Source organism: Pseudophryne corroboree, chromosome 11 (assembly GCF_028390025.1).
Source record: "Pseudophryne corroboree isolate aPseCor3 chromosome 11, aPseCor3.hap2, whole genome shotgun sequence".
In the NCBI taxonomy this organism is placed as follows: Eukaryota; Metazoa; Chordata; class Amphibia; order Anura; family Myobatrachidae; genus Pseudophryne; species Pseudophryne corroboree.
Genome location: NC_086454.1, coordinates 285,580,156 through 285,595,216, shown reverse-complemented (window position 1 = coordinate 285,595,216; position 15,061 = coordinate 285,580,156). Strand labels below are relative to the sequence as shown.

Sequence of the window (15,061 nt, the reverse complement as noted above, 5' to 3'; positions counted from 1 at the left end):
GCTATTTTCCTGATAATGGGGGTCATTCCGACCCGATCGCTCGTTGCAGTTTGTTGCAGCGCAGCGATCTGGTCAGAACTGCGCATGCGCCGGCGCCGCAGTGCGCTGGTGCATGGCAGCTTTCGTTGCCTCGCAATCGCCTCTGAGACAGAGGCGGTCGCTGGGCGGGAGGGGGCTGAACGGCGGCGTTAAGCTGCCGTTTAGGGGGAGCGGTCCGGCCAACGCAGGCGTGGCTGGACCGTTGGGGGGCGGGCCGCGGCGGCTGCATAATATCTCAAGCAGCCGCTGCGGCAGCGACAAATAACTTCCGGCCAGCCGCAGGAGGTGCGCTGGCTGGGAGCTACTCCTCCAATACAAAGGCATCGCCGATGTGCGATGCATTTGTATTTGTGCGGGGGGGGGGGGGGGGCGCGGCACTGACATGCGGGGAGGACTAGCCCTGTGCTGGGCGTCCCCCCACATGTCAGGGAACATGATCGTAGCTGTGCTAAATATAGCAAAGCTACGATCAACTCGGAATGACACCCACTATTACAGGAAAGATAGCACCACCAGAATAGAGTCATCTGCCTCCATTTTACACGCAACTCTCTTATCAGCCCACGGGGTTCATTAGTGATCATTCTGCTTGTGTGGAACAACCTTTAAGAGATTGCAAACCCCAAAATGTAAAGTTTAGTTTTGGTAAATATTATTTAATATCCACTATTGGATGCAATCCTCATAATACTGTTGTTCAGGATGTCACTGAAATATGAGTCTTTTGTACCCTTGTAATTCTGCCCTCTATTCACAGAAAACATTCCCTTAACTATGGATGTGCCTGCATTAATTTTCTTCTAAATCAATTTATTTTTTAATTTTATAAACCTATTTGGGCACTAGGAGTCATAGATAATGCGAATCCTTACACTTGTCATTTTTTCTTGCCAGCTGCTAAGTGGCTCCATTAATTAATTCCATTATAAAATTACACTACTAATTATGTGGAGAAAAAAAAAACAATACTTTTCTTGGGCTTAGTTGGCATCTGCTGATTTTTGCAGTCTTACACCATGGGAATTATCACATTAGGCTCTCAAACAAGTTTTAACAGAAAACTGGTGTTACTGAGGGATGGTAAAAGAGGGGGACATGTTACTAAAAAGGCTTGAAGGGAAAATAAATACATTGTTTTTGTGTTTGTAATGTGATTTTTCACACTTCAATCTATTGACATTAGAAACAAAAGTATTATATCGAAAGAATTAAAGTTATTCATGCAAGTTATGTGGGTTACTTAACATTATAAATTACATTTCATTCATGTTAAGGGTTAGGTATGAAATCCTGTCAGTTGGGTACGTAATCGAAATAGCGTCCATCCCGTCGGATTGCAGTGTTTTAACCCTACCCCTAATCCTAACCCCCCTCCCGTGGCCTAACCCTAACCGTCCCCTCCCGCAGCCATCCCGGAGAGATCCGTACTTAAATTGTAAGCAAACTGACCAGATTGCTTAGAAATTAAGCACGGGTCTCTCTGCGCATTGCTACAGCTGACTCTAGATTTGGCATGCATGCCAAATCTCGTAGATCGCTCAAGTCACTGCTCTGTGAAGTGAACACCCCCCTTGCTCAGCACACATTGCGCTGAGTGCTGAGTGGGGGGAGAGATGTGTGCTGAGCGGTCTGTGCTAGATCACTCAGCACACATCTCTCCCAGTGTGTACGAGCCTTAACATCAGAAACATTCAATGTTAATTAATTTACTTTAATGGGATCTTTAGAAAACGTTCCGGACCCCCTTTTCTACCCTTCTGAATATCACAACATGTACAAAGTAATGCTTACAGTGCTTTCCAGAAAAGATAATGAAACGCCTCTCTGGTTATAGCCTACAAAGTACTTGTATGAGGATGCCCTGCATCAGTGGTAGGCAACTTTTTTCTATGTGGGTGTCAGACACAATGGCATATCTATAATAAGTGCAGGGTGTGTGGTGCAATTGGGCCCACAGCACACACTCTGCACCCATATATTATACTCACCTCTCCAAAGGTACCACATTGGTGATGCACAAATCGCTGGAAAATGGTGCGGCGCCCATTTTCCCAGAGATTTTTACATGCACAGTAGAGAAATCAATGAGACCTGCATATGTGAAGTAAACTCTGGCCCAGTGTCAGAGTCTAATCATCTGCAGCAACAGCAATTAGAAGAGGGGGCCTACACGGAGACTGCACAAAGACCCCCTCCTCTCCTAAGATTCCCGTGGTGAGACATTCACCATTGCAAGCCAAAAAAAGTTTCCGTAGTGGGCCACCTTTACAACACATGCAAACATTTTCAAAATTAGTAAATAAGAACTATAAAAATTAGTGGCTTCCCTGTCCTTCCTTTTTTGAAGTTCACTTGCTCAGGATAATTTATAACGTGGAGACAAAGATGTCTTGCAGAACGTTGCACTGTAACTTGACTTTGAGCAGTACTAACTGTGGTATAGTTCCCCTGCCACAGGCCCAAGCTTCACTGGTTTTGCAGGCTACGCTTGGGTTTTTCGTTTTTTGTTTTTGTTTTTTTTAATGTTTTTCAGAGGGTCAAGCACTACAAAAATGTCATACTTGAGTGCCACCTTGTGCCCTACATTGTGATTCTTCCACAATCAAATTGATTGAATCAATATGCATAGCACTGTGAAAATCTGAAACAGCAATGGGGGTCATTCCGAGTTGTTCGCTCGTTGCAGATTTTCGCTATGCTGCGATTTGTTGCAAAATGCGCATGCGCAAGGCACGCAGGGCGCATGCGCTTAGTTATTCAACTAAAAACTTTGTAGATTTGCTGTGGGTTCTGCGGCGCTTTTCAGTCGCTCTGCTGATCGTGAATGTTTGACAGGAAAGGGGCGTTTCTGGGTGGTAACTGAGCGTTTTCTGGGAGTGTGCTAAAAAACGCAGGCGTGTCATGGAAAAACGCGGGAGTGTCTGGAGAAACAGGGGAGTGGCTGGCCGAACGCAGGGCGTGTTTGGGACGTCAAACCAGGAACTGAACGGACTGAGCTGATCACAATCTGTGAGTAGGTCTGGAGCTACTCAGAAACTGCAAAGAATTATTTAGTAGCAGTTCTGCTAAAAGCAGCTAGCGAGCGAACAACTCGGAATGAGGGCCCTTGGCCCTCATTCCGAGTTGTTTGCTCACTAGCTGCTTTTAGCAGCATTGCACACGCTAGGCCGCCGCCCTCTGGGAGTGTATCTTAGCTTAGCAGAAGTGCGAACGAAAGATTAGCAGAACTGCTACTAAATAATTCTTTGCAGTTTCTGAGTAGCTCCAGACCTACTCACAGATTGCGATCAGCTCAGTCCGTTCAGTTCCTGGTTTGACGTCACAAACACGCCCTGCGTTCGGCCAGCCACTCCCCTGTTTCTCCAGACACTCCCGCGTTTTTCCATGACACGCCTGCGTTTTTTAGCACACTCCCGGAAAACGCTCAGTTACCACCCAGAAACGCCCCTTTTCTGTCAATCATTCACCGATCAGCAGAGCGACTGAAAAGCGACGCAGGATCCACAGCAAATCTGCTAAGCTTTTAGTTAAATAACTAAGCGCATGCGCCCTGCGTGCCTTGCGCATGCGCAATTAGCAACAAATCACAGCATAGCTAAAATCGGCAACAAGCGAACAACTCGGAATGACCCCCAATGTCCATTCTTTGTGTAGCAAATTACCTGTAGTGGGCTTATACTGTATGGAGTTTATAGCCCCTTGACAATATCAATATTTCCTCATAAGTTCCATTCTACATATACTGTAGAAGGTAATATTTAAGGGCTGCATTCTGGGAGCATTTCTTGTTACCCTGTACCCCCATTTGCTTCTGACTGCTAGGAACCACCCAGTTAGTATATGCACTAAGTGAAGTTTAACACATTGGTGGGAAGATGTATCAGACACTATGGCATAAAGGGCCCATGAGGGACTGTAGTGGTAGGGGTCCAAGCTTAAGTGGTCTGGCTAGCACCCATAGGGGGTGTGGCCAGTCACCACAGAAAGACTTGGCCAACCATTGGAGAAGACAAGCAAAGAACAGGGCCCCTTTATAAAGGAGGGGATGGGTGTGGCTGTAGGGCTAATCTTGGTGCAGTTTCCTTATAAACAAACCAAGCACCCAAGTATATGCATGAACCTGCTTCACCAATTACTGACCCTCTAGTAGAGTAACAATCAGCGGCGACTCCTACTTGACGGTGGTAGGGGGGCTGCCATTACTCCGTGCCTGCCTGAAGAGGGGAGAGGAGACAGTCAGTCCGATAGGTCTCGGCACCTGCGCAATGGATCTGGCAGCCAAACTGCAAATGCGCAATCCCCTGGCTTCCATGGACTACATCATCTGCAGCCCATAGAAGCAGGCTAGGACTGACGAAGCAGGGAGTGGCTTCCTACGGGAAGCCAGGTCTCTGCTAATCACAGCTCTATCTGGCAGTCCCAGAGAAAGGAAACACTTCCTAATGGGACTGCCTTTTGTGTCCGTGACTGACAGGTAGGACATCCTTAGGAAGTCACTGCCAGACACAGTGAAGCCAGTGCAGTCACGGACTGCATCTGGTTTCACTGACACTGAGCTGGGTGGCGGATTTTACCTGAGTGGCTGCAGTTCTGCAGTCCATAAGTAAAATCCACCACTGGTAACAATGTATAATTTGAGTGCTTGGTCTGGAGGGGGTGGGCCCTTAGGCAGTTGGGCCCACCGGCGATTTCTACTGTACACCTGAGGACCAGTCTGACCCTGATCACACCTTGGAGAGAGATAAAGTGGAGAAGTTGCCCATACAACCAATTTAACTCAAATGGGGAATTCAATGGTTTGAAAAGTCGGTTGGGTGCCTGTTTTTTCCTGTCTATTAGATAATAAAAAACAGGCACCCAACTGACTTTTCAAACAATTGAATACCTCCCTAACTGTCATTTTACAGGCTGTGCTAGATTAACGAGAGCTACAAGCCGATTGGTTAGCATGGGCAAATCCTGCTCCTTATCTCTCTTGAAGGTTTGATGCATCTCCCACTTCGGCTGATGCAGAGATGGTCATAACATGGGCATGATTTACCCCCCAGAAAGCACATACAAATAGTCTTTCCATCCATACTGAGCAGTGCACATAATTGAGGTGTGTGTAGGTTTGCATAGGTAGAGTTGTGGCACCTTGTAGCAGTAGTACCACTTCTCAAAATTTCTAAAGAGGACACATGAAGAGGTTGCCCATAGTAACCAGCTAACTTTTAACTATCATTTATCTTGTACACTCTATAAAATGATAGCTAGAAGCTGACTGATTTCTACCAGCAACTTCTCGACTTGTCCTCTTTAGAAAGTTTGATACAACTCCCTCTTGTTTCATGCTCTGTCTACTTCCTATCTTCACACCATAACACCTGGCAGCAGCCTATCACACAGTTCATTTTTACGCCGGTTGGGGGAGATACTGTATGTGACATATCTGTTACACGGTTACTCTTCTGCATGTGGGTGGAGTCACAGCACTCCTCAGTAGCTGCTTCTGTGAGTTCTACTCACCGGATAAATGGCCCCTAATATTAATTACCAGTTGTTATTAGAAAAGGAAGCGGGAAGGATTTATCAAACTTTCTAAACAGGGTAAGTGGAGGTGTTGGCTGTAGCAACCAATCAGATTATAGGTATCCTTTTTCTAGTACATTCTAGAAAAATCTAGCTAGAATCTGATTAGTTCCTCTTGCCAACACCTCCTTATAGATTGTGAATAAGCAACACTGACTCAACCTAACTGTACATTAAAATATTTGACTACTGTACAATTACTTCAGGGTTTCTTTTTTACTTCGTTCCAAAATCAAGCATTTTGGAAATCCCCCTTTTGAAATCCTGCATTTGCCCTGGCCTATTCATACTTACTTGTGCATGCCACTTTGATTGACATGTAATCTGTCCAAAAGAACTGAGAGGGAAAGGTCACTCAGTGTCTGTGGCTCAGCTATAGAAGCCCCTTCCTTTCTGTCAGGCTGTTTTTCTCTGTTAGTGGAGAGGGCTGGAAAACAAGTAAAGAACAATATCTAGTTATAGAGCTAGGAATGCCAAAATATGAATTTAATATATACAGTATCAATGGCTGCTGTGTATTGTCGAGACAAATAATATACATAAAATAATACATACAGGACCAAATGTAATAGAGTGAGTTTTAAGAAGTGAGAGATTTGGTAAGGTTTTGCAGTTATTTTTAAAGTGGCAATCATTTACACAGCAAGATCAACCTGGTTTTGCAGTGTAACTGATTGCCACTTTAAAAAAAAAAAAAAAAAAAATGAAAAACCTAACCAAATCTCTCAGTTTCTGAAACTCTCACTCTATTACATTTGGTCCACAGTGTTTATTCTTAACTTATTGTAATATATCCACTATGATCGCTTTCTCTTCTTTGAACAGGTTACCATGTTAAGAAGTAGAACATGCACAGAGTGAATGGCATCTTGACAGTCTTGCTTTTCAAAACTGATTGACAATGATGCCACAGCAGCTGAAATGACTGCTTATTAACCTGTTTGCAGTCCATGAAAATGTATACGGTGGAGGATTGTTTCAGCTCTCTGTAATTAAGCAGGGAGGCTATACTTTATTTTTTTAACAGAACTACAGTGTCCATATATAGTTAGAGAGCAAGCAAAACCACTATCTACCACATATATAAAAAAGAATGCACGTTATTGAGCTGAATAATATACATCATACTATAAGTTAAGTATTAATACATCTAATTTGCTCTCGAACAATGGTCTGTAGAAGGTTCCCATATTAGGAGTGCCTGGTAGTGTGGCAGATACATTTTGCAGAAATACACTGTGGATTGGATATTTTTAAAACAGGTTAAGGCCAGTGATGTCACAGTAGCTCAAATGACTGTTATCTGAACGTTTTACCTGTACCTCTATCAAAATCCATAACAGAAATCCTTATAGCTTGGGTTAAGTCACCCAGTTCCAAATGCCATGGAGCTTTATATTCACGAGGATTATACTTATTAAGAAGGTAATTCATATATTTATACAAACATCTTTTTACTGATTTTCTACAGTAATAAATAAAATGTGTATGCTTCTGTGACATATTACTTTTGCTTGTCCAAATAAATTAAAAATAGTGTGCATGAAACTTAATGTGTTATAGGGTGAGAGATATCAAACTTTGAGAGAGATAGAGTGGACAAGTTGCCATAGTAGCCAGAAGCCTACTCATAAGTGCCTAGGCTGTGCACTGGGAACCTGAACATGTAGAGATAGGGCTGATGTCATTATGGACTGTCATTCACCTTTCCGCCTTGCCTGCCAGGAAGGGGACAAAGCCAGGACACCAAAGGAGGCATAGGGACTGGGGTATATTCTCAGTCCTCCGTAACTACGAGAGGGCAGAGTGCCAGCTCTTCATTGACCAGTTCTGAAGGCCCAAACGCCATCTAGCACCTGATCAAGGGTTCCAAATGCCCTAGGCCAGGCATGTCCAAACTGCGGCCCTCCAGCTGTTGTGAAACTACACATCCCAGCATGCGATTACACAGTTTTGCTGTCAGAGAATGCTAAAGCTGTGTCAGGGCATGCTGGGATGTGTAGTTTCTAAACAGCTGGAGGGCCGCAGTTTGGACATGCCTGCCCTAGGCTAATACACCTGCAGTGCCACCATTCATCTTCAAAGCTTATGTTCATATTCAGCAACTTGATACCTTCATTATCTCTAGTTGAAACATGTTTGCAGCAATCAGAGCAATTTAAGATCTAAAGGATTCTCTGAGAACCTGGGATGGCAATACAATACAGTACGCACCCCAGTGATGCCACACAATACAGAAAACACCCCAGTGATATCACACAATACAGAGAGCATCCCGGTGACATCACACAATATAGATAGCATCTCAGTGAATCTACATAATACAGTTTCCAATCCACCCCTGGAGGCACCGCAGCAAGTCCAGGGACACTTGGCTGCAGCTTGATCAGCATATTGGTTGACCAAGCACTGATCTTATGTAGATAAAATCAATGTACAGTGGAGTTCGCAGATCTTTTATTCTTTTCATTATACGTTTTAATTAATTTAAATCCAACAAAGAAATCACAAATGTATGCAATAAAAGTGGACGTGGCTAAATTACTGTCAAATGTAAACTTTTTTTGTAAATAATTAGTCAAATGATATATTAATAAGAGAAATTAACACATTCAATCAAAGCTGCAAAAACCTACCGTAAAGATTAGAAAAGTGAGATGCTCAATCGCCTCACTCTAATAGAGGCCAGAGTGGCTGAACTGGAGGACAGATCAGACAGGTTAGATCAGTGTTTTTCAACCACTGTGCCATGGCACACTAGTGTGCCCTGAGCAGTCTCCAGGTATGTCGCCATAGTAGCAGAGCCAGGCCTGTCAGTGTTTTGCCATTACTGAGGCCCTGGAATGATCAATACTGGTGGGTTTAGTGGTTACAAAGCCAGTTCTTACTTCGGGCCCAGGCAGTGTTGGGCTCTTCTGGCTTTCTCAGATGTGGCTCAGGCGTTACCTATGGAGAAGCTGCGACATAACATCCTAGGACACACAACTGCACCATGCATCACCATTATATTTGAATGTGCCTTGACAATATTTAAATGTAGTTCAGTCTGCCGCGAGTCGTAAAAGGTTGAAAATCTCTGGGTTAGATGCTATAGCAAGATGAGTCTGGTCTGGGAGAGGGATTGCCAGAGAGTAGGTAGGCTACTGTGCACTATGGAAGTAGGCTGTACAAAAGTATAGTTCCGGGGCACTCCTCCCAGCTCAGGGGGTAATTGGGCTGCGTTTTTTGCTGTCCTGCGATCAGACAGTCGTCGCCTACAGTGGGAGTGTATTTTTGCTGTGCAAGTCTGCAATGCTATATGTACGCCGAGCTGCTAAAATTCTGTGTGTGCAGTCTCTGCGCAGCCCCGGACTTACTCTTCCAGTGCGATAGAATCAGGCTGATCAGGGCTGGAGCTGACGTCAGACACCTTCCATTAAAACGCTTGGGCACGCATGCGTTTTCCCGAACACTCCCAGTGAACGCTCAGTTGCCACCCACAAATGGCCTCTTCCTGTCAGTCACCTTACAAACGCCCATGTGATTGGATTTCTCGCACCATCCCGTCACTGACTGGCGATGTCCGTTGTTGTTGTCCGACATGCGTGCGCATTGCGGTGCAGATGCAGATAGGTTCTGATCACCCGCTGTGCGAAAACGCACAGCAGTGATCAGATCTGAATTACCCCCTCAGTGCACACCTGAAAGGTGCAGATTAAGGGAACATCTACATTACATTTTGGTCAATTATTGCACCCCAACAGGGTTAAGGAGTGGGTGTCTCCTAAGAATCAGCACTCTAGGCTGCAGTCTGATCAGCCTTTTGGTTGCTCAGACATTGCACCCACCCCCCAGGACAACTGTCAAGAAAGGAAACATTAACTAACCAACCTTATGTGGCAGACAGGTCACAGTGAGGGGCGGAGCCATTGTGACCTGTCATCATTGGTTACACATTTATGGCCAATGTGGCATTTTGCAACATAGCATAAACAATAACACCCACCCTCATGGGAGTCCAGGAACAGGCTATGAGTAGGATTACCAATGTTTTCTCCAGCGCAGTTCAACGCAGCGCTCCTCTGGCACCACTGATCATAGATGTGTCCTTTATTTATCCATAGAAAGGTGTTGAGTCACTATTTGGACGCTACTGGGCATGTGTTATACAATGGACACACACTTATGGGCTCATTCAAGGAGGTGCCTATAATGAGGCAAATTGACGCAGCTGTCTCAGGCAACATGTTTTCGGCTGCAACAAAATGCGGGACCAGATTTTGATTTTTTTTGAAAAGCCAATTTGCTCCATGCAAATGGTTAATCTTTGTTTTTGGCAGATCAATATATTGAGAAAAATACCTTTAAAGGGCAGCAAATTGCATGAAACAAATGTCATCATGTTACAGTAAAATGAATCAGTTAACTATGATCTACTGCTAATTTTATTTTTGTTGCTTGTTTGACCCCCAAAAACTGTATACATTATAACAAAAATTCCTGAAAAAAACAAGAAATACACACATACACCATCACAGTACTTTCTAGTCAGAGCTAGAAGCGCATTCTGTTATATAATATCCTAGATGTGTAATATGCTCTATATAGGTACAGTCTGGTTTGCAATTCTTCGATGCCTTTCCTATAGAGCGCCTCACCAAAGGCCATGTAAGAGTTAAACCTCGGCACACAGATACAACACATAATTCCTGGGAGATCACATTAGAGTAATGAAATAATGAATCTATCACAAGCAGCATATTCCTTACCACTTGGGTACTGCAGTCTATTTCTTGTCCCCATGTAGCTTAGGCGTAGATTGTGGATGGAAGGGTCTGCATTTGCCATAGAAATAAGTGACAGCAGCAGGCAGGAGAGAGAGCTTTGAATCCTTTGTGAAAAGCCAGGACAAACATGGAATAAATCTCCCCCCACTGCTGTATCAGTGCAACAAGGGCAGCGCCTTCCCAGGAACCTGCACCGAATCACAGGAAATCTGTCGTTGCTCTATTCTAGGTGGAACAAGAGCACAGTCCAGAAGGCATACAGACCCAGGCTGAGTGTGTGGAGTATGTGCTGGGAATGATAAGAGAGGAAGGGGGATGTGACAACGGATCTCTCTGCTGGTCCCCATAAAACACCTCTCTTTACATATGAAATCAATAGGAAGCTCAGAGATGTAAGAGGCCGCACCATATGTTATCAGTGAGATCTATCATCCCCCACACTGTTCTTTCCTTCAAAGGCAGATGAGAAAACGCCTGATGACTTAATGAAGAGGGAAGCTGTTATCTGAAACGATTACACAGTATTTATCAGCATCTCCTGCTACTATAGATCTGAACGAGATTTGCCAACGTGACTTGCCAACATTTCATAATCATTGCAGGGACACACCGAGTACTGTGTCAGATATGGTACTGTCTCACTGGACCTCGGAGGACTACAGTTCACCAAGTGTAATTCTATTATTTTTTTAATACTCCTTTTTAAGAAATATTAATTTCAAAATCATTTGGACTATCTATACATTGGGGCGCATGTAGAGTTGGACACAATGGCGCCCCAACTGTAATGGTGCCCATACACTTGTGCGATGCCCCGCGACGCGACATAGCGGGGCATCACACTGGCAGTTCAGTTGCAATTAAATCGCAGCTGAAATGCCAAAGGGGGTCATTCCGACCCGATCGCTCACTGCAGTTTCTCGCAGCGCAGCGATCTGGTTGGAACTGCGCATGCGCCAGCGCTGCAGTGCGCCGGTGCATGCCAGCCGTCGTTGCCTAGCGATCGCCTCTGAGGCAGTGGCGGCCGCTGGGCAGGAGGGGGCTGGACGGCGGCATTAAGCTGCCATTTAGGGGGTGCGGTCCGGCCAACGCAGGCGTGTCCGGACCGCTGGGGGGGCGAGCCGCGGCGGCAGCGTGATGTCACACGCAGCCACTGCGCGCCGGGGAGCGACGAGTAGCTCCCTCCAGCACGCTAAAGCTGCGCTGGTCAGGAGCTACTCTTGTGCGATGCCTTTGCACTTCTGCGGGGGAGGCCGGCACTGACATGCGGGGCGGACTAGCCCTGTGCTGGGCGTCCCCCCGCATGTCAGTGTGAATGATCGTACAATCAACTCGGAATGACCCCCGAAGTGATTACCATGCGATCATGCGATAAATTGCATGGTAATCACGTGATCGGCACGTCACCGCCGAGTGGGAGCGGCCTCCGGCCTCTCCCGGCTGGTGCCCATCGCACATCGCAATGCGATATATTCCATGTGTTAAAAAAACACATGCGATAGCATTGCGATGCATAATGTGCAGCACATACTATGATGAGACACGACATTCGAGCGGCGTGCCCGGTCATCGCGTCTCATGGTACCTTAAATGTGCATACAATCCTTCGATTTCTCTCACAGATCCGGTCGAAATCAAAGGATAGCACCTAATATCTCACAAGTGTATGGGCACCATTAGCAGCAAAGGTTGCATGCAGGAAAAAGTGTATTTAATATGCATACAGTATGTTCAACCTAACGTAATTGCCCATTCTCCTAAGATTTCTGGGAGACTCCCATTCTTAGGGAGTGTGGGCACCTCCCACATATCCTGTTGCTTTTCAGGTGAAGTGGATGGGGCAAAGAGCATGGTGATTTGCTTTGAATTGTGGCTAAGACCCCAGCATAGTACTGCTAGAAACTGCCGAAAAATGTAAGAGGTGGTGGGGCTGCGGTGGCGTGATTTGCAGTGCCCTGTCCCCTTATTCGCCCACCAGGCCCGGCATCTCCTCAGGTCTCTCAGGGAGGAACATGCCAAAGTTGGCAAGGATAGCACTACAACACTGGTAAATGCGATAGTTTCACCCAGGAGCGGATTTAGGGGTCATATCACTGCCCACTTCATGTTGGGACCTCCCAACTGCCAAAGAAGCACCAACCTCACCCCCCCCCCCCACCTCCACCACCACCACCACAATTTACTGACCATTGCCCCCCCCCCCCCCCCCCTCAACGGTTAAAACATAAAAAAATAAGTCATAAGTACAATAACAAAAATAGGAATCACCTGGCCTTGCAGTGCTCGCATGCAAGTGAGCATGCTGTGCTACCCCCTCAGCAAGTGCCACCCCTAGGCATGTGCGTCTTGTAACTAATTAGAAATCCACCCCTGGTTTTACCTCAATAGTAACAACAGTGTCACAGGCCACCGGGTGGTGAAGTGGCGGTGTTTCGTACCTTAATTTCCCCTGATGATGTCGGTCCCAGTCTTCTTGGACTTTGCTTTCTTGTCACCTCTGGATACCCAGCAGAAGGATGAGGCCCCCAAACAGACCCCAGACAAACAAGTCACCACACTTTTGGACAGTGACTGGTATTTTATTATCACCAATAAGGTGTCACTGCTATTGTGTTAAACGGTTTAGTAGGGTAGAATTGAAATTAAGCAATGTCACTATATATAGGAACAGATCAATATGCAGATCAGCAGTTCGAGATCATATGGTATCACAGGTAATATAGTCAAGCATTAAACATTTTAGTTACATATAACAAATTCACGGCTTTTAGGAGAACTCACAATTGCAAGTATTTCTTCAATATACTCGTAAATGAATTTCTCACAATTTATTTATCGTATACTATTACGTCACTATTAACCATAACCTTAAATGTCTACCAATTGACTGGCAGCAAGTAACCAGGAACGGTGTCCAAATTAGTGTCCCAAGTGTCCACACGGTGGCTGTAGAATTACTATTAACCGTAGTGTTCCTTACAGTATCTCAAGTGTCCACTAGAGGGTGTAGGAGTACAATCCGGCAGTGACTAGTAACTGAGTTTTGTATATTATCTCAGATATCTTATAGGAAGGCTTTCAGTACAAATCCTGAGGTAAATACGGACTAAAATAACTGGATGCAATTCTGTCAGATAGCCACTCACTTTCTAGGGTAAGGGGGGATCAATACTGTTCGCACGGGCTGGTTCTGTCGGTACTCGTGCTAACTAATATCACCTTCTTTAAGGTAACTCCTAATAGGCAGTAACCTTTTTTTCTCATTCCTTGAACACAACACTGTCGCTGTCCCCGGGTGACCTTGCGTAGATTAAAAGCATCAAATTCTCCCCCTGGGCTCTGCCTGTCGGACACGGCTGTGCTGCTGCGGTACTGGTTGCCTGACAGATGTCATATATCTCAGGGCTCTTCCCCTCTCTGTCTGTAGTAACAAATGGGAATATTGCTGCATGAGGGAAGCGCCTGGCTGAGTTGGCAAGGGTTGGCTGGCTGTCAAGTTGAGCTGCTGCTGAAATGGCCTCACTGACTGACAACACCTCTAACTGTCTGTCTGACCCTGGCAGCCTCAGGTGATGGGTGACAGGGGTCTTAGGCTGTGCTGACAGACTTAAACAGGGCTGACTGGAGAATGACACACAAAGGGGTTCTGACTGTCACTGAGGTATGGCTGGCTGTGCTGAGGCACTGTCACAGACACAATGTGAAGGGGCAAGGTTACTCACTGTTCCCCGCAGCTGCACTCCATCCTCTCACTGTCAGGCAGCCTCTTCAGTGCTTCCCAGCTGTGATGACAGAGACTCCATGCTGCTTCACTTGCAGCTCGCACGCTGATATGATTCCTGTCAGCACTTCTCTCTCAGCAGCTGTGACGCTTCCTTCCCTAACGTCTCACTCAGTTGTCGGGCGCAGACGACTCCACTTGCGACCGCTCTCCTTTCGCCGCTGGTCACCCCTTTTAGTGCTCTCTGGACGACAACTCTCCACACTGCAGCCTCACACACTCTCCTCAGAGCAGTAACCCCGCCTCCTCAGCTTCCCGCTCTGTAAAGGTCATGGGGTCAGCCAATCGCAGGGTACTTTTCTCCCAGCTCTCTGGCTGTGACAGTTGGGCTCCTCTGGTTCTAGACTTGACTCCCCTGGGTCCTAGTGCCCCCCATGTCAGCTCCTGCTGACATCACTAAAAGTTAGGGGATAGTTAACCTATGCAGTGCTGCGTTGCTAGGCATGGGCCTGTACTGTAGTGGGAACACCACAGGATAGTGCCACAACAGCATAGAGCAGAGGTTCTCAAACTCGGTCCTCGGGAGCCCACACAGTGCATGTTTTGCAGGTAACCCAGCAGGTGCACAGGTGTATTAATTACTCACTGACACATTTTAAAAGGTCCACAGGTGGAGCTAATTATTTCACTTGCGATTCTGTGAGGAGACCTGCAAAACATGCACTGTGTGGGCCCCCGAGGACCGAGTTTGAGAACCTCTGGCATAGAGAATGCATAGGGAGATCACAGGGATGTGGCTAGAAAGCTATTGAAGTATTGTATTACCCGATTTGTGCTCAATATAATACTGTAATGAGATGTCATGTACATAACAAAGACTAGGGTCTGCGAGGTGTTGTTCATAAATGTAAAAACTGCATTTGCCATATAAAATACAGACAAAAATACAAATTAAAAGTATAAA

General features: G+C 45.8%; 1 protein-coding gene across 3 annotated transcripts in view; it reads right to left on the bottom strand.

The window, feature by feature from the left end:
- BEAN1 (brain expressed associated with NEDD4 1) overlaps nt 1-14,540 on the bottom strand; it is a 61,343-nt gene extending 46,803 nt beyond the window's left edge. Inside the window, exons 1-2 of one of the 3 annotated variants that reach the window (XM_063945403.1) lie at nt 14,099-14,540; nt 5,905-6,037 (exon numbers count right to left, since the gene is read on the bottom strand). In XM_063945403.1, the coding sequence (XP_063801473.1) occupies nt 5,905-5,929 (25 nt within the window). In that variant the 5' untranslated portion in view covers nt 5,930-6,037; nt 14,099-14,540. Of the gene's footprint in view, nt 1-5,904; nt 6,038-9,595; nt 9,705-10,358; nt 10,884-14,098 lie in introns of those variants that run through there. The other 2 variants (XM_063945402.1, XM_063945404.1) reach the window with 2 other exon arrangements.
- Nucleotides 14,541-15,061: the final 521 nt, after the last annotated feature.